General features: G+C 34.7%; 3 protein-coding genes and 1 long non-coding RNA gene across 4 annotated transcripts in view; 2 read left to right on the forward strand and 2 right to left on the reverse strand.

The window, feature by feature from the left end:
* LOC123869613 (carnitine O-palmitoyltransferase 2, mitochondrial) overlaps nucleotides 1-14,861 on the forward strand; it is a 32,455-nt gene extending 17,594 nt beyond the window's left edge. Inside the window, exons 9-10 of the transcript XR_006796928.1 lie at nucleotides 1,839-1,843; nucleotides 14,824-14,861. The gene's annotated coding sequence lies outside the window, so the exon portion shown is untranslated. The remainder of the gene's footprint in view (nucleotides 1-1,838; nucleotides 1,844-14,823) is intronic.
* LOC123869626 lies at nucleotides 738-4,101 on the reverse strand. Its single transcript, XR_006796931.1, has 2 exons — nucleotides 3,775-4,101; nucleotides 738-3,601 (listed from the first exon to the last, which is right to left on the reverse strand). It is a non-coding gene; the product is annotated as an uncharacterized LOC123869626 (long non-coding RNA).
* On the reverse strand, nucleotides 12,642-21,192 carry LOC123869619 (transmembrane protein 145). Its single transcript, XM_045912601.1, has 7 exons — nucleotides 20,511-21,192; nucleotides 19,760-20,035; nucleotides 19,219-19,378; nucleotides 18,604-18,741; nucleotides 17,105-17,360; nucleotides 16,806-16,910; nucleotides 12,642-16,401 (listed from the first exon to the last, which is right to left on the reverse strand). The coding sequence occupies exons 1-7, from the start codon at nucleotides 20,975-20,977 to the stop codon at nucleotides 16,262-16,264; spliced, it is 1,542 nt and encodes a 513-aa protein (XP_045768557.1). The 5' UTR covers nucleotides 20,978-21,192; the 3' UTR covers nucleotides 12,642-16,261.
* A 294-nt stretch (nucleotides 21,193-21,486) lies between these two features.
* On the forward strand, nucleotides 21,487-25,727 carry LOC123869620 (phosphatidylinositol 3-kinase regulatory subunit gamma). The gene is made up of 4 exons (XM_045912602.1): nucleotides 21,487-22,055; nucleotides 22,707-23,405; nucleotides 23,715-24,011; nucleotides 24,535-25,727. Exons 1-4 carry the CDS (start codon nucleotides 21,976-21,978, stop codon nucleotides 24,767-24,769), a joined length of 1,311 nt encoding a protein of 436 aa, XP_045768558.1. The 5' UTR covers nucleotides 21,487-21,975; the 3' UTR covers nucleotides 24,770-25,727.
* The last annotated feature ends 1,371 nt before the right edge of the window (nucleotides 25,728-27,098 follow it).

Here is a 27,098-nt window from a genome sequence, read left to right on the forward strand (position 1 = left end):
AAATTAGAATAATAAATGCAGCTAATTCAATAAGAACCAATTTGACTAGTAATGTAGTAAAATCTCAATTAAGAAAAAGAATGCGCCTGTGCATAAGAAATAAAGGGTCACATTTTGAAAATGAACTTTAGAATTTAGTTTTAATGGCTTAGTGTAACTTATCTACGTAATTATTTTAAACTTCCTAAACGATTATTGTAATTTTGGATTGCAGACGATTTCGTCTTTTTAACAATAATTGTATTTTTTTTCGGCCATTTTCTGATTTCTGGTACCATATTGTATTTCGTTGGGTAGCTGAGAAGTTGTACATGTTTTTCATGTGTTCTGCCGATAAAGTTCTTCAGTAATTTTTTACATAAATCGACCATTTTTGTCAGCCCACCTGGCGTAAATTATGAAACTTGTACAGATTTGTAGCTGTGATTTGAAAACTATTAAAGATAAGTGTCATTTTATGCTTGATTATTATGTATTGAAGTGTTAGCAAGCAAATAATAATCATAATAAAAAAATTCATGCATTGGTTTTTTTTTTATAAATTTTCAAAGTTGCATACCTCAAATTCTTCTAAAAAACACAAAAAGTCAAATTACTCGAAAATGGTTGACATTTGCCTAGGGGTCATAAGGGGTCATTTGGTTGCAAATTACTTCGCCCACACCCCCTTAACGGATTGCCGACATATTACCAGTAACCCTGTATAACTATTATTTAGTAATATAAAAAGATTTTAATTCTTCTAATGAATTACAAATTAGGGCCAATAGAGCATTCTAATATAAGACATTAGGGAGATTCGTAAAACGTAATTTATGTGGTGGGGACAAACACTAACCAACTGAATAGCTGGATTCCTATTTATCTTTCTTTTACTAACTTTATATTCCAATCCTTTAATATAATCCCTAAAAAATTTAGTTTTTGGATGCCATATAAAAAAGTACAAATAAATATTTATATTTATTTAAAGGCCGCAGTCAGATTACTTTTAAGGACTACTATTAAGCACATAGATGTTTAAGATAGGGTTTGGCTCCTAAATGTGAGTCACCAAATATCATATGTATTAATATTTTTGGAGGTCATATGTTAGTATACATACTTATAGCTTCTGGTTCAACTGATGATTTAATTTATCGGTTTCTCAATTCTGCATTGTGAATTTAAATAGCTAATTAATATTTCTTTTCGAGCGTACATAAGCATCGAGCTCTGTTGGTGAGTGTGACTGAACTATTATCCTTCAGTCAATAGTTGAGCTGTTAAAATCTTAGCAGCTCAATTAAGAAGGGTTTTCGTGATTGATTGCCATTAAAAAAAACCATTATCTATATTTATCTGCTCTCTATGTACCTACGTATATTTTAAAATTTGTTTTGTTGTACGCTTTTCTTGTCTATTTTTTGAGGTGTTATTGGTCTAATACGAGTAAGAACATTCCCGTACCCAATAATGATAATAAAGCTATCTAAAGGTCGGTACCTATAAAAAGTAGGTACGTTTAATTCACGTTTAATTCGTTTTGATTTATAATAATATCTTTAATACTATACGTACTTAGTAGTTACACTTATTTTTTATAGTAAGTAAGCGCTGGTTATGTTTATTTATGAATTTAGTATTTACTACAATAATTTATGATGTAAATAGTTTACATTAATGTATGTTATACCAGCATCTCTGTTTACATGACGTGACTTTGGCGTAGAATTTATATCTAAAAATAGTTTGGGGAAAATCCTGGATTACTGTTCACAATGTAGAATGTATTTTACAACTGCAAACCCACTGTAAACCATATACCGTCTGTATTATTATAATTAAATAATAGTAAGATTAGGTACCTAGCCGTTAAACAAACATACCTATGACGTTTGTTTATAGATGCCTACTGTTATTTTTTTATATTTTCGATATACCTACTACCTACTTACATTTAGCTCATGAGTGTCACGAGTCATGACTGTCGATGAAATGCCTCTAAGGGCCGGGGCACATATGGCGGAGCGCAGCGCAGAGCATTTTTCAGTCAAAATATTATAGACATTGTCCTCATTGAAATAATATCTAAAATCAATTGTGCATCCGTGCGGATACTCGCACATCCACGCGCAGGCTCGCGCGTGCTCGCGGATTCTCTGGTAGAGAAATTCACGTAATGTGTCACGTGATTAGAAAACTTCACGGGCATGCTCTGCGCTGCGCTCCGCCATATGTGCGCCGGCCCTAACAATCTCAAATATTTTATTATTAAAAATACCTAGTTCCTAGTTGGTGAGAATTTGATGGAAAAGGGATTTGTTATCCTTAAAACTGTTATTTTTCTACAAAATATAATATCTTTCACAAGTTAGTTTCCTTATCACTGAACCATCTCAAATTCACATTCTATCGATATTTTTTATTAGTTACGACATATTTTTTTTTTTAGTTTAATTATAATTAATTTAACATAAGACTGTCAAACAATCTTCTGTAGGTACTTTCTACTTATCTATAAAATAAATTATAAGTATTTTTCCGAATACTCCGGTCGGAATTTCTCACTTGCGTAGGTACCTACACTACATATGTGGTGCGCTAAATACATCGTATTAGACGCATAAACAAAAAAAGATAACATAATAGAAGTGTTGATAAATCCTAATTTAATAGCTATATTGATATGGCATCGCCTCGTGGTACCTATGCCATGTGAGGCTTCTCGAACGAGGCCAATTACTGTTACCTATGTATTGACTAGGGCCACACTGAGTCTTGCGTAACACAAAATAATGATAGCTTAATCAAATCTCTCGATGAGAAATATACTTTCTCACATAAAAATAAAAAATCCGGTGGCCTGTTTTGAAGATCGATTGAAGACAAACAGTCGTTCTGTATTATCCTAATGTAGTTCAAACTAGGCACCAAAGTGATTTAGTGCTGTTGATTTTATTACCTATCTGTATTTTGTCTAATAATATTTATCTACCAAATAAATGTTACCTATATGTTGAGTTAGCTGTGAGTAGTATTTATGAAGTTATTCGATTAACATGTCTGTGGTAGAAATAGAAACTAAAATTATTGTTGTTGATTTATACATATTACTAAATTACATAGATATGTTCAATGTGTTAGAGTTAGTACTCGTACCCTTCCTAACCCGTTTAGATAAATCTGTACTGTTTTATGTACCTATTATCTCATCGAGACGTCTCGATAGGGTAGGTAAGGGACGAGACTTTACCTATACTTACTTATAAACTGTAAGAAAATTATAAAAGGATATAAAATATTTGAATACGATCTGTCTTCATCTACCTAGTATAATAAAACAATCACCAGCATGTCTGTACCTACATAAGTTTTAGTACCAAAATCTGGGGCAAATATTAAATTGACATTAATCAATATTAGAGTTCAATGGCCAGAGCGATTGCCTTCGACAAGTAGCATGATATGAGAATATTTTTATTCTAAAACACCACAACTTCCTAGGTGTGCCAACTTGTCCCTTTCCTAGCCTTTTGCGACAAGATAATGGGTCGCGTCTCGAGCAAATTTCCCTATCGAAATATTTTTATTTTATTTATCCAAGTTGTTCTTTGTTTACCTTCTTATTCACTTTCTTTAATTTTTATTATCTCCTCACCCTAAGGTTGCCTGGAAGAGATCGCTATTTAAGCGATAAGGCCGCCTTTTGTACATAAATCTATAATGTTATTTATATATTACTATGTCTTGTTGGTGTACAATAAAGAATATTTTATTTTTACTTTACTTTACCTATTTTTTTAATTTTCTATTGAGCCTTGAGTAGGCATGTATTTAGTTACTGCAGTCCGAGCGACTTTTCGACACTTGCGGATTTCCGCTTATGCAACATTTTGTCAACGAAAAGTCCACGAGAAGGCGTCGCTTTATGGGCATGAGACTGGCCTGCCCGCGAAATTCAAATTTAGTTTGGTTTTTCGCAAACTAATTCGACAACGTAGGTTTATGGCATTTTAATTACGCCAATGGTAGTATCATCCTCACAGGTTTATATAAAAATCTTTACTTGAAAGGGTTCAGTTTAAGAAATTAGCTATAGTATCGACTAATTTGTGAGTAACTCATGTCAAACTCATTATTTTAAATAATTTCTTAAACAACACTTTCAAGTAAAGATTTTTATATGTAATCCTGTTAAGAGGATCATTGTCAACGATCCCCCGTCGATTTCCTACGTATGATATTATTGTTCTCATCTCTATCTGCCCTGGTTCGTGTATTCTCGGTTCCTAGATCGGTGCATTTGTGATAACCAATTCTAATTGCTGTGATTGGCTGAATTTACCATGTTCTTGCTGCGACAGTGAGTTTGAGCCACTAGCGGAACAATGTTAGCCGGTCAGAAATGATTGCAATTAGTCAACCTGTATGACGTCCGTGTTCTGTTTTTGATTACAAAAAAGAAAAAATTGTTGTTGCAATCATCAATTTTAGCAAATAGTGAAAGAGAGTCGACCAATCAGAGGTCACAACTACCGTCACACTTTCTGTGAAACTATGGCAGTAGGCTTACCGAGTAATGAAAACAATTTTTCATTCTGTAATGTCATGTGGCAAGTAGGGTTGCCACCTGCCTCTTTTTGATTTACAGGCTACCACCATCAAAAATACGGGGTTTAGATTTGAAGAAATTTAAAAATTTGAAGTATTTGAAGAAATAGGCGGTGGTTCTCTCTGAAATGCATGGAAAGCCTATTTAGATATTTCAGTTTATTTGTAAGTTTTGTATTTTTTCTCTGTATGTTGCCGTGTCTTGATTGGTGAACTGTGTTTGCAATGTGATTTTAAATAAAAGATTTATTTATTTAAATAGCTTTTAAAAACTCTAGTTTTGTAAAGCAAAATGTTATACATTTCATGCATACAATCTTTGCATTTTAACTTAAATTTACATTTAACTTGTGATTCCACCTTCACAGTATCAATACTATGGCCGTAGCCAGGAATCGATTTCGGGAGAGGTTTTATCAGGGCCGGAACTGAATCCTGTCATGAGGAAAATAACATTCGCTCAACTTTATGGGCTAATTACCTGGTTAGTGGAATTTCGCCTTTCAATTTGACAGTGAGATAAAATACAACAATAAAAAAGCGCGAGCGCAGTGAGCGTAAGTGTTTTTGGTTCAATTACAGAAAGAATTAAAGTGAAAGGGAAACGAGTTTAGCCATAGCAAGATTTTATTTTTAAAGCTCCCTATCCATACTAATATTACAAATACGACAGTATATCTATTTGCCTATCTATTTGTTACCCTTTCACGGCCCATCTTCTTTACCAAAATTTTGGTACTTACTATTCAGAGGTAACTTGCATCCCAGACATAAACTTTTTAGCCCGGAAAATCCCCCACGGAATTTTTAAAACTCTAAATTCATGCAAACGAAATTGCGGGGCTTACACCAAGTAATAGAAATTCAAAGCGCGAGTGAAGTGAGCGCGAAATGTTTGATATATTTCCAAAAAAAAATTGGTAAGCAAATGCAAGAAATAGTGTAAGTATTATTTTAGGCTTAGGTTTTTGACGGCTTCCCAGGCGCAGTCGCCATTTCTAAATTTCTGGTCTGGTGGGAGGCTTCGGTCATGGCTAGTTATATGGTTAGTATGGCCCTAACGGCCAAGAAATTAGACTGCATCATCACTTACCACTAGAAAAGATTAAAGTCACGGGCTAACTTGTATAAAAAAAGGCTAACATCCTCAAACCAAGCCCCGCCGCCTTGGCTACGACCATGATCAATATCGAGTGGGTTTCGGCTACGCATTGCCGCAAAAGGAAAATATTCTTTCTACTGGACATAACGTCAGTGTTCGGTTTCGCCAGCCAAGTGCGAGTCAGACTCACGCACCGAGGGTTCCGATTCGGGTATTTTTTTCGACATTTTACACGAGAAATCAAAAACTGTTATGCATTAAAAAAAATATGCATAAAAATAAATAAAAATCTGTTTTAGAATGAACAGGTAAAGCCCTTTCATATGATAACCCACTTGATATATGTAGTTATCTTACTTTGAAAATTGAAAATACTAATATTTGTTCATGAACACATGACAGACGGATAGAAGGACAGATGGACAGACGGACAGACGGAAAGACAGACAGACTGATAGACAACGAAGTGATCCTATAAGAGTTCTTTTTGCTTTTGAGTTACGGAACCCTAAAAATATTTAGTTTTATTTGCCCCGTATTTTATTTTCATAATTACCGGTTTCTCTATCCTGACATACGGGGTAACCAGTAAAATACGGAGCCTCTGGCAACCCTATTCGGAAAACACTGTCACATTCAAGTTAATGTCAAATATTTTGTTTTCAATTACAGAAAGCTGCATCAATCATTATTACAATATTTTCTTTGTTGTGATTGGCTGAATTTTTGAGTTTCAGCCAATAAACAGACTGTTTGCCAATTAAACGTCATAACAATATAAATGCCAGAAAGTTTAACCAAATAAAACAAACTTAATGAGAACCTAGTGAGAATGCAAACGGCACACAATTTATAATACATATTATGTTAGTCGTATATAATAGATATTATAGTAGTCGTTCACTTTGGTAATAGTCAGATTGTCATCAGTAAAATTGATATTGGTCGATGTATCGTAAATTATTGTTTCGGTGACAAATATTTTTATTATCTATTTATCTTTGAACAGAATGGAATAGAATGAAATGGAATGGAATACAATGATAAATTTTTATTCCTGTAAACTTTTAGGTAAACTTCAAAGTGTTTTTGGATGGTCAGAAAAATTTACCACTGGTTCGGAATGCCGTTCCTACGTTTTCTAGGGTTTCGTACCTCAAAATGAAAAACGGAACTCTTATAGGATCACTTTGTTGTCTATCTCTCTGTCTGTCGTGTGTGTCAAGAAAACCTCTAGGGTACTTCCCGTTGACTCAAAACCATGAAATTTGGCAGGTAACCTAACTTCGTAATTTTGGGTAGTTTTTTAATCGATAAAGAAAGTTTGCGACATTGTTCAATAAAAAATTTGGATTCCAACTCCTCAATCCTGATGTTGCAGGGGACCTGACTACTAAAGCTAATGGGATTTAAAAAGTGTCGATTATTAATTGATATTGAAGGTATCTATACCAAGTAAACACTTTGTCGTTGACCTCAACCCTGATGCTGTAAGAAATTGCATTCCTAAATCCTGGTGATCCCTCGGGATTTGAAAAGGATAATCCGTTTAAATATTCTTACGTGATACAGAAACAAGTTGCATCCCGGGGACGGGCTATTACGGAGAGGCAACTTTTGTTCTGGGAAATGAAAGGATCGGGATTTTTAAAAACCTAAATCCACGCGAGCGAAGCTGCGGGCATTAGCTAGTTGTAAATATATTTAGAAGCTACTATAAGATAATAGATAAGGTACTTATTTCCTTATATTTTTATTGTATGGCAGCGCGCGGTTTTAAATTATAAATTGCACGTCCTGTCCTTTTCTGTAATACATTTTTTTCTCAATATCTACCGCTTTATCTCATAGCAAGAGTCCGTAAGACATAATACAGTGAAAATAGGCAAAATATACAATTTTTGCAGTTTCCACGTCAGTACCTGTCGAATTTTTCTAACAGTGTAAGCAGCAGAGCTGAGTTTACCATCAAGTGTTGATATGTGGGTGTTCCATAGAAGCTTTGCATCTAACATTATACCGAGAAACACGGGGTTCTCCTTTACTTTCAACATATGATTATTTATCAATGAATTTATGTCATTTAAGGTCCTGGTATTGGGCAGTGTGAATTCAACACACTTAGATTTCTTTGCATTTGGAAGTAAATTGTTAGCAATAAATCAGAGAGTGACCTGTGATATGGCATTACATATAGTATACATTGTCAAAAATTATAATATTAAAGCTGTGCGTATTGCGTGAGGAATAGGTTGCAAGAGAGTTGCAACTTGCAGGGTTTGATGCATACGCTATTGCCAGCAAACATGAGACATATTTTTATCTACAGGCAACGTCTGAGTAGGTAACGCATACGTCTAACGCAAGTTGAAATGTATTTAGTTAGACCTATCGACAAGTTTGGAGTCGGGTGCAGTCTAAATGTGGCCCGTGTGTTTAGACTGTCCGTTTCTGTCAGTTTCACGTGTCGTCCCCCGCACTTCACCACCCCGCTTGCACAAATCGAGACAGCACGAAATTTTCAAGATTTCTGGGTGTAATTTCTGGTTTTCGTAGTTCCCACATAATTATAACAATATAAAATATATAACGATAATTTTTTTACTACATAATATTCATTAAATTTTCTAGGTCTGTGGTTTTTCCAAATTTCATTAAATTGCTTCGTTGTCTAGAAAAACGAGCACAAAGTTGGGCCTTTTTTTAAAGAAAAATACAAATCTTTGAGCCCCTGTAATTTTAAAACTACATATTTTTAGAAAAATCTAAAACACCACAGACACAGATATTAGTTTCTAGACTATGTCTGCAAAATTTCATGGACTTTGGTTGCTTAATATTCAAATGAAATGGGAACTACGATTGTATGGAGTAAGTGACGGAGAGAGCTCTGTTAAGATGATTCCATTGTCGGAATTAGAGTGCCATAAGCCTACTTTATCGTTTTAGTTTATAAATTGCAAAAACAAAACTCATTTTAAATTTTGCGGGCAGACCCGTCTCATGCACCTTAATTGCGCTTGGGTGGCTGAAGTAAGCAAATACGAGTATGTGCGTTAGTAATTGGTAGGTATTGTATGGAGATTGGAAAATATGACAACTCTTACTAAATATGGTCACCATACCTACAAATTGACAGATTTACGCTAGTCCAGTGAGTGCAATAATTTAGATTATGACATTTTATCAATTGTATAAGTGTTTTCATGAAATATCTCACAAATTAGTCACAATGATTGTAAATCTTGTATCTACCCTCGTTTTGTATGAAACTTTGTTTACGTGTATATTTGTAAATGTCTAAAGATATATTGATAAAGATATTAAGTTGATGTAAAACAGTGCTGTGCTGACTTCTATTCCTTTTTTATTAAATGTATTTAATTAATGTAACCATTTATGTGTGGATAAATAAATTATTGTTGTTGGCTCTAAAATGTTTTTCGTTTTTAATGTCTCATTCATTTATAAATTGCTCACCACATTAACCTACAGTTCTGCGCTGCCACCTGCCAAATTTCAGGATTTTAGGTCAATGCGAAACACCAATAGGTTTTGATTACCTGGTCTTGAAGACACAACGAAGTGATACTATAAGGTTTCCTTTTATTGTGTCTCCAGAACTGTCTCTGACTCTGTCTGTCTACGGAACCCTAAAAATGAGAGCCTCAATAGCTCAACCGGTCAAGCAGTGGACTGAAAACCGAAAGGTCGACGGTTAAAACCCCGCCCGTTGCACTATTGTCGTACCTACTCCTAGCACAAGCCTGACGCTTAGTTGGTGAGGAAAGGGGAATATTAGTCATTTAACATGGCTAATATTCTTTAAAAAAAATGTAGATAGGTAACAAATAGGTGAATTAAACAAATGAATTATAGACATTATTTCATATATTTTATGCACATTATCTGTCTGGCATTCACTGTTCATTACGTACATAGCTCATGACAACTTAATAAATTATATACTAGACAACACTACCCAGATAATTTTAAAATGCAATTAATTAATAAGTAATTAGTAGAGATCTACTAATTAAAAAATATACATAATTCTTCGCTTAAACTACGCATAATACAATGTATCTATTTCTTTTTGTAAATTAGGTAGACGTATATATTTTTTATCACAAAACAGAACTGTGCTTGTTGGTAATAGGTTAAAACCACTGCAATTTTTTGATACAGATTACAGTTGCTCAATAATGCAATATCTGTTACGTGGCGAAAAAACTGCGGCAGCCATATTATGCATATCAGTGAGTTAGTTATAGGTACGTCAGTCAGTATTTTTCCTGACAAATGGGTTCATCATCATTATCTTAACCCACCGCCGTTCTAAGACCTGTACTTCCTATGCCGAGTACAGGTCTCTTTGAATACCCAAGGGGTTAATCCAAAGTCCATCACGCTGGCCAAGTGCGAATTGGCAGACTTCACACCTTGGGGAATATTATGGAAAAGTCTCGGGCAAGCAGGTTTCCTCACGATATTTTCCTTTATCGTTAAAATAAGTGTCATTGAATTGTTTAAAACGCACATAACTCAGAAAAGTTAGGGTGCCCACCACGTTCGAACTCCGGACCCTCCGAATAGAAGGCCGAGGTCTCAACACACTAGGCTATCAAGGCTTCTAATTTTGGGTTGTGGTTTTTAATTTGCATTTTGCAGTGATTTTAAAAATACATCTTAAAAAACTATTTAATACGTATAAGTACATTTATCAAAGTTCATTAATAACGTTCCATTTTCAATGAGAGATCTAGTTGTACTTTACTTTCACATATTTACAATAAATTGAAAATCACATCATATTAATATTCGAATCATAAGCGTTAAGGAACATCCAAATAGAACGACTTAGGCGCTAACTCCACGGGCAAGGGAATAGCAACGAGTCCGACCTAACAACTATCGTCCGTGATATACAGGGTGCATCCAGAACGCTAGCAAAAACGAAGACAGGTGGTAGTACTGATGATTACTGATAAGATACCATAGCAAAAACTACGATACTTTTTTTAAAATCCTGCATTTTTTAAAAGTTCACGATATATTGCAAATAAAACATATGACTGACACGAGAGGTCAACGAAAGTTCCGTGAATAGGTCACTCGAAGTCAATGCCACGTCGTAGGTGGGGCATTGACCCGAGTTTTGCACGCTATACAATGCGGGTTTGACAAATCACTAAAACTACAAGATAAGGCAAATGGTTATTGGCATTGGATTGTGGTAAGATAGTATAATAATAACGTTAAGTTTTTGCTAACGTTCTTGTTACACCCTAGCGTTCTAGTATCACCCTGTGGAGATTGGTCTATAAGAGTTGTCAAGTCAAAGTCAAAATCATTTATTCAAAGTAGGTACAATAGTACTCTTTTGATGGTCGAAATTGTTAAATTTGAACGATATAGTGCGTATAATATAATTAATTACGTAACTTAAAACTAAAGCTACGAGGGTTCCAAACGCGCCCAAGTCTGAGAAGAGCCCACAACAAACTCAGCCGGGCTCCTCTTGTATCGAATTTAGTGGCACAGCGAGTCTATCGCCGCGATTCTCTTGTCCGTGGAGATGGCGACTTAGTGCTCGTCCATACATCCAGTGTAAAGTGCTCTTATATATTAACACTCGTAATATTTTTATAAACTTACAAAATTTACTAGGATACTTACCTAATTTAAAACATCATGAACGCGTTTATGTCCGCTTACCTACCAGTTCAAACCGGTTTAAGACTATTTTGGCTACTGGGTTCAAATCGCATACAACACAGGTGACGCTTCACTTCTTGTACGATCTGAACGCTTGAATACAAAAGTACCTATTATGCTGATTATTATTATTATACTACTTATTTCTTCCTGTAAACTTAAGTCTCACTAATATAAATAAATAATAATTCTTTTCAAAAGTCATGTCCTTTGAAATATAAAACTGCCAAACTGCAAATATATATATATAGTAACTTTTATTTTTTTAACAGTTTCAAATGTTTTTAATTTGTTTATAATAATAACGTAATACGGTACGTTGATTTCTATTGTTAAAACATCGTCCATCCGCTCGATTTCGGCTCATTTTATGTCTTTTCAGAACGCTACTCGTCACCACATCAGGGTACTCAAGAAGTTGAGCGTCACCTGTACTGTGTTCTGGTGGGTTGCAACGCCTCTGATGCCAGGACCGACTAATCAGAGCGTATCTATAGAGATAACCCTGCTATGTACCACTTAAAACCGAGACGGTTCCTGAGACAACTTCGAGGTGCGGAAAGGAGAACATCGACTTAACTATTAGGCTTCTTGTACATGAAACCGGATCAGGTGTATAAAGCAATCGAGCGCCGGTCTGACTCCGGCTTCATGTACTACAAGAAGCCTTAGTTCGTGAAAGTCATCTCTCCGCTATTTCAGGTACCATCTCAGTTAAACAGTAGGCCTACTTTTATTATAATATACACCTCCGATCACATTCTATGGCGTCACAATACAACGATGGGTCTACGGCTTCAAAAATCTCGATGCAACCCACAGGCTCAGTAAGTACAGACTGAGCGAACGAGGGCAATAGCAAAATAATGGCGGTGTTAGCTTTATCATACTTAATATTATATTATGAGCCTCGAAAAAACGCTCAACTCCTCATTAATGGCTCATCATCATAAATTATAGGTAGGTACAGAAAAATCAAATTTTTGCCCTCATTCGCTTCGTCTGTTTGTACCAGCCAACATACGACCTCTTCCAAATACTCTCGATCAAACAACTATCTATGACTAATCAAAAATTCAGCGTGGAATTTTCACAATCTTTATATATAATAATTATACCCGATTATTAACATAATCTATTCACATAGGTACCTATTAACCTATCCATGCATATTCAGAACAAACCAAGAAAGAAAAGTGATTTCTGATACCTAATAGTTATCTATTCCTAAACTAGATAGAGTTAGATAAAACTACTCGTTTTAAAAGTTTAGAAATGTGGGCTAAGTTTTGAACCTTAAATAGTTTAGGAAGTTCTGGTTTAATGCCGGTACTTTAGTGAAGCGCACTAACGAAGCATCGCCGGTAAAATAACGGGTGATCGCTATTCTAATAAATAATATTAGGTCGAATGTGGTCCATTGATTCGTTTGAGCTTTATTTTGCCGATACCGACTGACCAGCAAAAATATCTATACATTACATTACATTGGCAAATTAGATTTTGAGCATTATTTTGCTGACAGCAGTTCGTTAGCGCGCAGCAAATTAAATTTTGAGCGTTAAGTATTTTTCCGAAAACGGTTCGATAAGTAAATCACTAATTACTACTACCTACTATTAGCGGCATACTAGACAAGTCAATCAAGTCTAAACCATAGCTAAAACTTATTCCATTTTTACCTATCTAAACAATAATTATTTATCTTTCTTTCTTTTTTTTTTGCTGAGGGACTCTAAATACTCAACCCTTCTTGTTCCAAAATTTAGTGGAGCTTAAATTTAATAAATTCATTAAAATTTTAAGGTTCTGGCAGATTATTTCATTTCAATCGGGTTTTTGAATATTTTCTTTTGTAATTTTATCACACATGACTAAATAAAATTAGCTATAAGTAATATAAATAATTAGAAATATTTTTTGCATTAAATTTCGGATATTTTTTGTCAATCAACATGTAAAAGTCGTTGACACTGTGCTATGGAGAAATTCCTTTTACATTATGACGTCACAAACATGGCGACCAATCGAGGCACATTTTGTAGTCACGTGTTTCTTTTTAATTTTATCAATTTCAAACTGTTTATCATCAAACAAACAAAAAATCTCAAGATCAAACAAAAAATTTTAAGACTTTTCCGCATCGACTACTATTATAATTTATGATTGACTTTCAAAATACATTAAAAAAAATGTTTTTTTTTTTCAAAAACACAAATGTGTTGCCAAGTTTTAAAATTATAGATAATATTAATTTACCAATATTACAAGTGCTATTTACTTAATTACATAATATTTTATTTTAAACAATACTGAGTTCAATACAGCCCTGGTAACAGGTCGCCATTTTTTGGAGTATGCTCGAAGGTATCAAAGGTGCATAAATACCGCGCCAATATCTATGTAATCTATGGCGCTACGCGTATGTATCACACATAAGCATAAAAATTCGTCTTCACTTTTTAAAATACATACAAATTGTATGAGCTTTGGCTATTTGGAGTTTTATAATATTTTTGTTCAAATATTACAACTTTAGTCACCATGCTAATCATAAATCGATTTTTTATATAACTGCGTTCTATCACATCCACTAAATTATACCATTAAAAATTCTTTTTACCACGATTCACAATAGGTCAAACGTTTAGACACATACATAAAAGTTTAGTGGACAAAATCTGTTTCAATCTGAATTTGATTCGTTTTAACATCATAATTGAAGGTTTATCACGTTGATTTAAGTAAAGCTTATCACACAAAGCAGCTTTTAAGCATCTTTTGTTTTACATGGTATTAATTTTAAGATAAAAATGTATTTAAATTCTTTATAAAATGTATATTTTTAATTGACACAAATTCCAGGGAATTTAGTGATGTGACAGCAAATGACAGTTTATTGAAGACCCTAATAGTAAAAACTGGTATACGTAAAGACGTTTTTACTGGTAAAGACGTTTTTTAGCGAATAAATCGTGTTGTGGGAATATTTTGAATAACAATTATTTATTAGATTTTTGATTTCCAACGAATGTTTACATTGTTGGCACTTTGAACTAGGTGAACTCTCTCTGTTGTACACAATCTCTGAACTAAAATGACAGGTCTAAAAATGCTATCGCTTTCATAATGTTCCCTGCAGTCAGAAGATAGTATAAGACTTAGACCTGTAATAATTGTAATTAGATTAGCAACGTTATTTTGATAAAGACTAGTTCGTAAAACTCAGATAGAGAGTGAAAAAGAGAGAAAAAGTATTAATTAATATATACAAAAAATAGAGCTACTTAATTCGAGCTATCCCAACCCCGAATTAAGAAAAATTAATACATTTCATAAATATACAAAAAGGCGGTGCAATGTTACACCATAACAAAAAGTATCTAAAAATAATAAAAATTCTCAATAAGAGCAGTTACGCACTCATCCGATCTGAATTCATGAAAATACGGATATGAAAAACTTGGGCCGAAAGTGGTTATTGCTTAAGCACTAATCCAAGCTTTGATTCAAATCAAAGCTATTCAAAGTGGACATCTTTGACATATCAACGTCATAATATGTTCAATTTAAATCCGAGGCATATCCGAGATATTCTCACGGATGACGGACAGAACTCGAATGATGGAAGTCGGATTTAGTGCGTAAGCTACCATACAAATATGTTGTTCTATGACTACTTCGGAACGTATTTTCACGGACTCATCCTTCATTTCATTGCACACGAAATACAATATTTCCTAATTAGAGGTATATTATAATAAATAAGAATCTCATTTATGTGATGATGAAAGTAGCTATTGGTTTAGCTGAGTCTTTTCCAAGCGATATAATCGCGATTACGGGTACCACGAATCCCACATTTAAACAAGTAGGTTTCCCAGCCAGGGTTCCGCAGCTTGAGAAGAAACATAAATAGGTTTTTGGTAAAATTAAGTCTTAAAAACCCTTTTTCTTTGGGACCGCAAAATCAGCCAACCAACGGTATCGACCAAGCGACGTGCATTTCGCGTCGGCGCGTCATTGTGCGTGACCAACACTAGTGCATTAAGTCTTCAAAAAAAATATGACTCGAAAAATCTTTCTATCGCATAACAAGTTGGTATAATAGAGATGGGATTTATGCCTTTTAAATTTTTTTTTCTTCACTGTAGTTCCATAGCTGATTTTTAAATTTTCGTATTTACAGTCGTTTGTTACATTAATTTTAACTAAGTAAATGATTTTCGCTTTCTAACAAGCAGCGATGCGAGTTTTCTCGCTCGCACACTCTTTAGCGTCTTAGCTCGAAGACTATGCGCGCTTTTAAAAAATTAAGCAGGATTTTCCAAACAAGATTTGCTAAGTGATTTTTCACAGCCTACTTTAATTAGTAAGGTAGCAAGTGTTACATAATATGAAAAGGTTTTGCCGTGATTTTGCACGTGCTACCTGTGAAATGGACCATCTCTAATAACAGGCCACGTCAGCTTAAAGGGCACTATCTCAATAGGACACCAGTGGCGGCGCAATCAAAATGTATACAGTTCTATGGAGGGTAACTACTAACTCGCCTGGTGTCCGCTCAGTTGCGCAACCAATTTAGTAGTGGCGGTCACGCTGGCGGCACAATCCCTAATATGTATAGAGCTATTTACCGTCTCACTCGACCAGGTGCACTACCAGGTCGTATGCCGTACGATGTCCACTTTGAAACTGAGGATCCTGATATCTGCTCTAGTGTTTCTCGTTCAGTAGCTACCGGTGGCGCCCCCGTGATACCCTAGTGAGATATTGTCCAAAGACGCGATCTTGTTACCACAAAGTATGGTGTGAGTGAAATATTCCCGCGTACGTCTAGGTGCGTTGCTAGGAGAAGACGGCGCCGTTCTTGTGCGGGCGCGTGAAGATGACGTCCTCGTCGTCCGCGGCGTCGGCCGTCAGCGCGGCCGTGTCGCTGTGCACCACGTGCGGCGACTCGCTGAACTCGTCCAGCTCCTCTATACCCGCTGTAAAGGACAATATATTAATAGAGTATTTCACACCAAGTCTAAAAATGTATAAACATGATAGTAACAATAAGCAATGCAAGAATGCTATGAATTCATTTTATAGATATTACTTTTTTATCTACGAATATTCGAAACAAACGAAACTACAGCCGCCATGATGAATTCCGACTGAGACGTCACATGGATTGTATTTGTAATGGATTTCACAAAGAAAATGCCGATATTTCTCGTATTCCATTTATTGTCCGTGTGACGTCATGACAGCTCATGAACATCTGCTCTCGGAGATCAAGACTACCATCGCGCGGATCAGTATGTAGATTCAGACATTTTTCTGTCACGCTGCGTTGCTGACGCGATTTGTCGTCGTTTCTGGCTTAACGGATAAAAACTTCGCTTACCTGTATAATCTGAAGGCGTCAGCAACAAATACTGTTCGGATCGCGTTGGCCATAACAGATGCGCCATGACGCAAAACGCGAGACAATCCGCCGAGTATGTTATACCTGTAAACATTACTTAGGTTACAATGTTAAACATACTCATTGATAGAACTCGAGTCACAAAATTAAGACTTATTGCTAGTCGCCCGGCAACTCGGTCGACGGCGACCGTTAGTATCTATAATTTATATGGAAGCTTTTCTCATCCAGCCGCTTTCAGCCACCATCTTTATATGATCAGTCAATTTTGCAGTTACCTAATATGAACTTGAATCTCCAGAGCGGGCTGATCTGCAGCGCGACGAGCGCGACGAGGGGCAAGTACACGAACCACACGAGGCTGGAGGCGCCGAAGTGCAGCAGGAAGTTGAGCTTGGGCATGTTGTGCTCGTATGCCATGGTGTTGCGCAGCTCCAGCACGAACCACGTCATGATGGCCACGCGCAGCGTCAGCACCAGCCAGCCCGGCCACGTCTGGTACTCGTCTATCTCCTCTATTATGTCGACTTCGGTCTGAAAGTGGCATTTTTAGAGCTCCATAATAAAAAACGGCGAAAATAATAATAAATAAATAAAGTGGCGAATGCTCGTGATGACCACGACCGCTCTGCCAAAAGTGTTGAAGAAGAAGAAGAATAAAAACTGGAACTGATATCCTTATATTTAAAACAAGAAACAATGGAAACCCAAATGAACACAATGTGAAATCATGTCAATCAGAGCCTGGAATCAATGAATGATTATCAAGAAAAGCGTTGCGGTTTAGTGCCACTCCACTTTGTGCGTGTGGGTCTAGTAGTGTAGTGCCACTCCACTTTGTGTGTGTAGTCTAGGTGGGATGGCGTGATCTATCTAGTTCTAGATAGATCACGCCATATCACCACGCAGTGTCACCGCTTCTTCTGCATGAGGTCTTTTGGCTTTAATGCTCAAGTATTAGAGACGCCGGGATAACCAATCCCTTACCAAGCCAGCATTTTGACGTTTGATTAAAAGTAGCTGATTAGACTAGTAGTCATTATTTTTACCATCATCAGCCAAGTCCATTATAGTGACTTTTCAAATAGGTATTTCTGTTGGGCCTATTGAATATTTATGTTTTACATGATAGCATTTGATGATAAACTTATTGAATTGTTAACAAAATATAATAATGTTATTTATAGCTGTTGTTAGTAATAAAAAGATAATCAGGTCAATAGATAGTGTTTGAATAATGTTTCGTTTTATTTTATCTAAAATCTTTAAATACATAGTATGATTTAACAAAGACTGAAAAGTTTGTAGTTTTAAGTAATTATTATTTAGTAATTATAATTATTATAATTTTAATGACTTTCTCATGTACTAATAATTAAAAACTTAGATGGGAAAAAATCCCATCATATTAAACCACTTTAGTCTAGAATCTAAAAAAGGAAAAGGTGACTGACTGGCAGCTGACTGATCTATCAACGCACAGCTGAAACTACAGGCTGAAATTTGGCAAGCAGATAGCATAATGACGTAGAACATCTGTTAAGAAATTTGAAAATTCAATCCTTAAGTCGGTAAAATAGGGGTTTGAAATTTGTAAAATCCATGCGGACGATGTCGCGGACATAAGCCAATCTATAAACTTGAAGGGTTTTACACTATTAACACCGTATCGCGATTCTTGGATCTCAGGATTTCAAGAACATATGGATACTTTGCAATCCTGTCAATATTTCCTCAATATAGGAAACGCGTGTAACAAGCCTCATTGAATACTTACAGTATTCCAAACATACAATAGTATGTGCACAATTCCATAGACCATCCACACTCCAAATACTAGTGGTTTATACGTCAGTTCCAGACGCGTAACTGCCCAACCTTTAGCCAATAAAAGCAAGAGCAGCATAAACAGCGTCTGCAAGGAACAACATCACTTTCAATCAAACTTTTCAAAAAAAAGTATGAAACAAGAATACAAATAAATTAATATCTATACTAATAAATGAAAAATCTGTCCATTATTTTTTCAGAATCGATCTTGATGTTGGTACAGAGGTCGCTTGCATCCTAGAAGACATGGGCAACTTTTAATTCCAGAAAAATATCCTGTTCCCACAGGGACATATATTATAATATAATAGGTTTTTTAACGCTTATTCAAGTTTTCATAATATTTATTAATATACAATACCCAGTGTCAGTTCACTCTTTCGATTTTCAAGGACAAAAAATAGCCTATGTCTTTCCCCAGAAAGCAAGCTTTCTTTGTATTTTTCGTTGAAATCTCTTAAACGGATGGGCCGTGAAACACTAGCAGACAAGCAAACAGAGAGACACACATTTTGATATAATCATAATACATAATGTTTGTGTGATATTTTGCTATACTCACTCTACTCATAATGTCAAGTATATCACCAGCAACAGCCAGCCCTGCAAAGCCAACCCCATCTGCTGCAAACTTCACAGTGTGTAGCACGTTGAAACAGAGGGCAACAAACTCTAGCACTAGACTTGAGGTGAACAATTTTGTTACAGGATGTCTTTGGGTTCTGAAATTAGATATAGAGGTGTGATTGCTATTAGGGCAAGTCAACTAGTTACAAAAATGTAATAAAAGCGTTTTCGAACCAAGTCACTAACTGAATAAGTGACCAAATTTGGAGATCTAAATTTGGATTTTTCGCATTCCTCTATTTCTCTGAGCATGTTAAACCATTGGTCCTGGTTATCACTAACATCTGATAAAAACTGTAAAAACTAAAAACCTAAAGTCAAATCGACAATTCAGGGTACTTACTACTTATAACACTTTTTTAGGCAGTCTTATCATATTTTGATTCACAATAAAAATAAAGGATTTCGGTCGTGCGCGGTCACTCAGCATTGGATATCTTATAATATGTAATCACATATAGAAACAATTTTTTTACCTGACAGCATAAATTTGAACAGGCAGGAGTATAATATAACACAGCCAGAACACCAAATATAATTCCAATGTGTTTTGTCTATCAAAAGAGAATTGATACAACATTGTGTTATATAGAGTGAGGTTGGGGCTTCCATTGACAAGCCAGAAGTCATATTCTATAGTTTGTGGTGTGTTTGTTAAGGTTTTGTTGTCTACTGATGGTGCACCAGTATAGTGGTGCCAGGTACATGTGATCTCATCTAAATAGCATGACACCATTGACACATACCAGAATCTGAAATGAAAAAAAATAAATAAGGCATATTAATCATAGTAAGGTAAGGTATGGTAGTTCTTGCATTTCACAAATGTGCGTGCCTCATGCTTGTGTTCAAGTCATATTGGTATAAGCATGATGTGTTTATGTATGCATTTGCGACCAAATGATTGGTCCAACAGGCGTACACATTTATGCAATTTGCTGGTATACAACGTAAACACAAGTAAAGTTTACACATGCTCATGATAAATTACTTAGTAATGAAAAATTACTTGGCAATGATAAATTACTGAGCAATGTTGTTATTTGTCAAAATTGTAGTTTTTTAATGTTCTGCACTACAAAAGCTAGGAACCCTTTTGAGGCCTTATACAGTATATTTATATATAATTTTAAACAAGGCACAATAAAAATGTTAAGGATTTGCAGAGCAGGGTTCCCTGTAGTTTCAGAGTGGGCTAAATTAAAGCAATTTATGATTTTTTCTTACCTCGGCTGGCCATTATTTTGTATAACATATGTGAATTGATTGTTTTTCACCACATTCCATGGGGTATCCTCATCTACACAAAGCTTGTCTTTTGGACAAGGGATTCTTCTAAACAAGTCTTGCCCATTGGCGTTGCACTTGGGGTGATATGCAGAACCATTGAGCTGCTGGAACATCACCTGACAAGCTGACTCTTTGTCAATAATATTCCGACTTTTGTAATAGTGTAAAAAATGTGGTCTGTCTAAAACAGCAAAGGTGACTGGGTATTTAAAATTATCTTTCGATGTCAAGTTACCGAAAATGTAACCATATGTTTCCTTCTGGAAATGAATTTCAGTCTTCTGAAAACCGAATTTCACTAAGAACTTGAAAAAGTCCTCTGTCGAAAATTCTCCTTTTATGTGTGTGGATGACGCGGTGGTCAGTAAAGAGGAAAATAATAAAATTAAGTATTTTTTATACATTTTGACACTAAAATACAACAGCACTGTATCCACATTTCTTTATCACTAACTAAAAGTTATATTTCATCCATTATGTAGTGGTTATGTTGCACATTGTAGAATTGTCCTCAAATTTTCAAAAATATTCCGTAAATTTTAGAATAAAAAGAAAATATTAATTCAACCATTGTGTCTGTGAGGTCTCGCAATATTTCTCATAATTTCTTGGTTATTGGTCTGTGATAGCCCTTGTCTGTATTGGTCTGTGTCCCCGTGTCCCCAATTGTCATTCCATAGATAATACATGTAAACTTTATGGTGCCGCCAAATGCTTGTGACAAACAGCAAACAGCAATTGCGATCGTAACATTGTAGCTGTCATTCTATCGCAATCACTCGGTTATATTCTCTTTGGGTTGGTAGCATGTTGGTAGGTACTAGGTAGGTATTTAAACTGTGAATTTGACAATTCAAATTCAATGTATGTACCACAGAGTACATTGAATATAGGGGTAATGTACTCTGTGGCACTGTGGTTTTCTGCAGTTTTCTGTTCAGTGGTTTGATTTCCCTTGATTCCAATTTGGTTTTAAATTAATTCAATTAAAATACTGCAATTAATTTGACTTTCTTATTGACGACACCTGTAACAGTTGCTTATTAAAAATATGTTTATCAACTGTGATCCTAGGATGTTCAAAGAAAGAGAAACAACTTTGTCTGCTTGCTTGTCAGCCATAGCTACAAGCCCATTCCTTTGTGAATTGTAAACGCAGATTTTGTGATAATTTGTGATAGTGATGCTTACATGGTTTTCGGCTTCTCTTCTTTACTCATGTTTCTATTGTTGACATGAACTTTCGAGGATTATCATTTGTATTTTTTAACCTTACATGATCTGTCCAGTAACCTCCAAGCGGAAGTGGCCAATATCTGCCGATTTTATTGGATTTATGAATCTAAATAAGTCCTTATTAAAAATTTCGCCTGCTTGCGTATCCTAACTGTGTATCGTTATAATGGTAGAAATAGGAGTTCCTCAGCAATCTGCAGAAGATAGTTTAGAAAACGCTGAATGGTATTGGGGTGATATTACTCGGTAAGTTAGTTTCTTGCTATGTATTGTATTTATCGGCATTATTATCATCATTTCGTCGGGTTCAAAATCCTGTTGGTATTGACTAAAAATATAAATTTTGCATGTCAAACCATTTTGCAAATACAATAATTGTTGCTCCTCTATGGCTCTAAATACAATAAACAATAATATGTTATAATTAAGTACTTAATTTATTAGTTCTCTTGTAAGTGTACCTAGGTTATTCCTTTCTCTCTAGATTCAATGACCAGTTTCTTTGAATTCTTCATTTTGTAGTTATGATAATTTATATGACTGTGAACAAAAGGGTTAGAATATTGCCGAATTTAAGATAGTGAAAAGAAATAGGAGGTTCCTTAAAAAATTTAAATTTTTATTTTTTACTGTCTTACTCCCTAAAAATATAACAAATTTAACTGATGACTGACTATAATTGTCATTTTGTGAGTTTTTGTATAGGAAATCACTCAGGTTTTAGATAAACAAGCATTCAACACTTGTTAAGTTTTTTTGATTAAGATGCTATTTTCAACATTGCACCATCCTACATTATATCATTTTGGAATGACATACTTGCAAATTAGATGTAATAATTGTGTAAGTATTGATATCAACATTTTAACTATTGTTTAATCACTGCTTTTGTTACAGTGATGAAGCCAATGAAAAACTCCGTGATACATGTGATGGAACCTTTCTGGTTCGCAATGCATCCAACAAAGATAGTGGTTACACACTAACCGTTAGGAAAGGAGGCACTAACAAGTTGATCAAAATCTACAATCAAAATGGGCGCTATGGATTCTGTGAGCCTTTCGAATTCAACTCCATTGTTGATCTGGTTAGGTTTTACAGAGAGTACTCGCTGGCACACTGCAACAGCAGTCTCGACATCAAACTCATGTACCCCCTGTCTAGACATCAAGAAAATGAAGGAGGGGAAAACATTAACGATGAAACTCTAGAAACTCGCTACAAGGAAATTCATAAAGAATTTGTACTAAAAACTAGAGATTACGATGAACGATCAGATAAATATATGAGGCTAAGAGAAGAAGTGAAACTTATGAGACAAGCTCTTGAGAGTTTTAATGAAACTATAATAGTGTGTGATAAACACATCAAAACCCAAATTGAGATGCAGTCAAAAGCTCAGCCGCATGAAAAAAATGATCTAATAGAAAACAATAGGTTGCTTATGATACAAGTCAACAACTTTAAACTGGCCATAGTGCAGTTGGATAATAGATTAAAGAAGACAGTTGAGTCTAATCTATTACTTGAAAGAGAAATAACAAAATTAAAATCAGAGATAATTTATCTTTATACAATAAAAAACAGATACAAAGGGTAAGACCAATTTATTTAATTATTCTTGAATAATCTCTTGTAATTGTATGAAACTATGACTACTCACAATGTGGCTAATTCTGTTGTACATAATCTCTAAACAGGTCTAAAATGACATCTAAATCTATTGCTGTCCCTTTCATAAGTGCTCCTTGAGGAAAAGGATGGCACTAAATTTAGATTTGTCAATTTAGTTTAGAGATTTGTGTACAACAATTACTACCCACTTAGGTACTGACAATTTATATTAAAATTGCTCCTTATAAGACCAAAAAACGTTATTGATATCTGGGATCTTTTCCTTCACAGATGGTTACAAAGGAGAAGCAAGACCGAAGAATACCTTCAGGCCTTGGAAGATGACAATATTCATAAACTTGAGGAGTTGTATGCACATCGTGAAATGAAAACTTGGATGGTGGAAGACTGTTCACGCACCAGAGCTGAAGAACTTTTAGAAGGGAAACCACAAGGCACATTTTTGATTCGGCCAAATTCCACAGGCCAACGTGCACTGTCAATTTGTTGTAACAATATTGTATATCATTGTATAATTTTTAAGACTGATAGAGGTTATGGATTTGCAGAACCTTATAATATTTACAAGTGAGTATCTTTTCAACATTATTTATATACTAGCTGATGCCTATGACTTCGGCCACGTGGATTTAGGTTTTCCGAAATCCACGTGGCCGAATCGTAGGAACTCTTTGATTTTCTGGGATAAAAAGTAGCCTATGTGCTACTCCAGGATAATATCTACCTCCATTCCTCCATTCCAAATTTCAGCCAAATCCATCCAGTAGTTTTTGCGTGAAGGAGTAACAAACATACACACACACATACACACAAACTTTCACCTTTATAATATTAGTGTGAAGTGTGATAAGACCTACTTACCTGCCAAATTTCATGATTAGGTCAACAGGAAGTACCCTATAAGTTTCTTGATGGACACAATAGATGGACTGGACAGACAGACAACTAAGTGATCCTATAAGGGTTTCTTTTTAACCCCCAACCCAAAAAGAGGGGTATTATTTGATAATACGATGAACATAAAATGTGATCAAAAGTCTTAGAATGAGCCATGTTATTATTTTCTTAATTTAAACTAATTTTTTTACAGAACTTTGAACGAGCTTGTATTACATTATGCTGTGAACTCATTAGAGGAACACAATGAACAGTTGAGAACTACCCTGAAGTACCCTGTTAATGCACATTTAGTAAAAAAACCAGACAAGAAAGGTTATGAAGCTCAGCAAACTGATGTCCGCCAGCAACAGGATTATCATCATGAATCACAGTCACATCTCAATGCAAGCATGGAAAACACCTTCCATGCACATAATAATGTGTGAAGGTTTTGGCCTAAGACTACACTAGTCATTATAAAAAAGGCTACAATTGGATTTTGAAGTCTTTGGCACAAATCAATATCAATTCTTCCAGTGAAGCTCTGTTAGGTTTGCAATCTAATTGCCATAAGGGTGAGTTCACAGATACTGTATTTGTGTCTTCGGGAATATGTGATATTTTTTGGTAAAGGTTATGAAAACTGTCTGTTACCTTTTTACAGTACTGAAATATTCTCATAATATGTCCAGCCACATTAAAATAATTGTGTAGGTACCTACATTTTTTATGAAAAGTTTTAGCAAAAGTAATTTTTTTAATACCACATATGTATTTTAAATATTGCTCTCATAATAAGAACACTTTTCTTCATACTATATATTTTGTAGCTCAATGTATACTGCAGTTCTATCATGAGTCACTCATGAGTTCAATTTAAAAATTATGTATATATAAAATTGAGGTAAGGAATGTGTTTATAATGTTTTATTACTAATTTTCAAGTGTGTAATTTTATGGGTCAAAATATGTACAAAATATAATTGTAAGCTGATAAAACAGTGTTGATTTGTATTAATATATTTAAAACAATAGTTTTTATAATAGTAATTTATTTAGATTAGTTCAAATATCTTTGCAATAGGTAGATCAGTTATCCAATGTTATGAAAAGATTATAATATAACACACGAATTTTATGTTTATATAGTATAACAATTTACATTAGGTATACAATGGTACTAATTCTGTTGAGTCTTTGAACTTAATTGACAAGTCCATATAGTGCTATTCTTTTCACAATGTTGTTTGCTGAAAAGGATAGCATTAATTTTAGACCTGTCGGACTTCAGGGTTTAAAGATTGTGTACAACATAGCTTAGTACCAATCTTTTATTAAAGTTAAACTAAACAAGTAACACATCAAAGTAACAGTTATTAACAAATAAAATTGGAGTAATAGAGATTTGCTTAGGCTATTTTATTTTTAAAGGTAGGTACCATATATAACAGGAAAGTGAAGTTAATAAAAATTAAAAACAATGGTGCAAATTCGGTTGTAGTTGTTGATCTCTGTGGGGGCTTTTTATCGCGTTTTGATGATAATTCCGCCCAATATAGTGGAAAGGACATTGTGACATTTGTATGGTTAGGTTTTTTATTCCAAACTATTTCTGAGACTTCCCTTGTTATATACAATCTCTTAAACTAAAGTGACAAGTGATACTTTTCCCTTTCACAATGTACTGTGAGGATACAATTATTTTCAAATCTGTAAAATTTGTTTGAGTTTGTGCACAGCCACATTGTTTTTACTTTAAGAATCATTATTAATAAGGCTTGTCTACAACAAAGAATATAATGGCCGTATTCATAGTCATTACTATGAGGCCTCACAGTGCGCTCGAACGCATAGTATAGGTTTCAGCAATCAGATCATTTGTAAATTGACGTGATACAGTCATTTGATTGGTGGAACCTACACTATGAGTTTCAAGCGCAATGTGAGACCTCATAGTAATGATTGTGATACGGGTGTAAAAGTACCTAATCATTTTCATTTCTTTGAAACCCTAAGTATTAACTTCTCAAGATCCTTCTTTTTAGTAAGTATCTAAAAGGTTTTTTTTTCCATTTCTGTGCCTATGTAAAGATTTTTGTCCCATTCCATTTTTATTAATTTATACTTTGATGTAGACAATCCTAATGCAAGGATGTCTTTAAATTGTAATTTAATAATGATATAATGATAAATAAGAATTTTATTTTGGAACATCCGATGGTGGTAATCAGATAACACAATAATTCTAGATATACATACCTACCTAAAGAATTTTTCATGGTCTCGAAAATAGAATGTTCGTTCCTAATTTGATTGCTTAAAATGTTGGCCTAAGACCGATTGTTTACTTGCTTACCCAGCTAATTTAAAAGCCAGCTTAATAAGCTGCAAAAAGAAAGGGAGTGTAATTTGTGCAATATTTTATAAAGACTTGTACTACTTAATTTAAAACAAAGTAAAAAGCATAATAAACTACACTACAACCTTTTAGAAGGAAAAATTTTGTGAAAATCAAATTTGTGTCGTGCTATTAAGATTTGTGATAAGGTTTTATCATTTATCGAAGTGAGGGGTTTATTTTGTTTGCATATATGTCTTTTTTAGGGTTCTGTACCTCAAAAGTAAAAACGGCACCCTTAAAGGATCACTTTGTCTGTCCGTCTGTCGTGTCTGTCAAGAAACCCTATAGGTACTTCCCGCTGATAGAATCATGTTTGACAGGTAGGTAGGCCAGGTAGGCAAGGAAAAAATCCAAAAGTCGTGAATGTGGTTCCA

Source organism: Maniola jurtina, chromosome 11 (assembly GCF_905333055.1).
Source record: "Maniola jurtina chromosome 11, ilManJurt1.1, whole genome shotgun sequence".
Classification (NCBI taxonomy): domain Eukaryota; kingdom Metazoa; phylum Arthropoda; class Insecta; order Lepidoptera; family Nymphalidae; genus Maniola; species Maniola jurtina.

Coding starts and splice junctions, on each gene's coding strand:
- LOC123869619 (XM_045912601.1), bottom strand. CDS start 20,977: ATGTATAAAAAATACTTAATTTTATTATTTTCCTCTTTACTGACCACC. Junction 18,742..19,218: donor TACTTGACATTATGAGTAGA/GTGAGTATAGCA, acceptor TGTTCCTTGCAG/ACGCTGTTTATGCTGCTCTT. Junction 17,361..18,603: donor TATTGTATGTTTGGAATACT/GTAAGTATTCAA, acceptor TGCCACTTTCAG/ACCGAAGTCGACATAATAGA.
- LOC123869620 (XM_045912602.1), top strand. CDS start 21,976: ATGGTAGAAATAGGAGTTCCTCAGCAATCTGCAGAAGATAGTTTAGAA. Junction 22,056..22,706: donor TATTGGGGTGATATTACTCG/GTAAGTTAGTTT, acceptor CTTTTGTTACAG/TGATGAAGCCAATGAAAAAC. Junction 24,012..24,534: donor GAACCTTATAATATTTACAA/GTGAGTATCTTT, acceptor ATTTTTTTACAG/AACTTTGAACGAGCTTGTAT.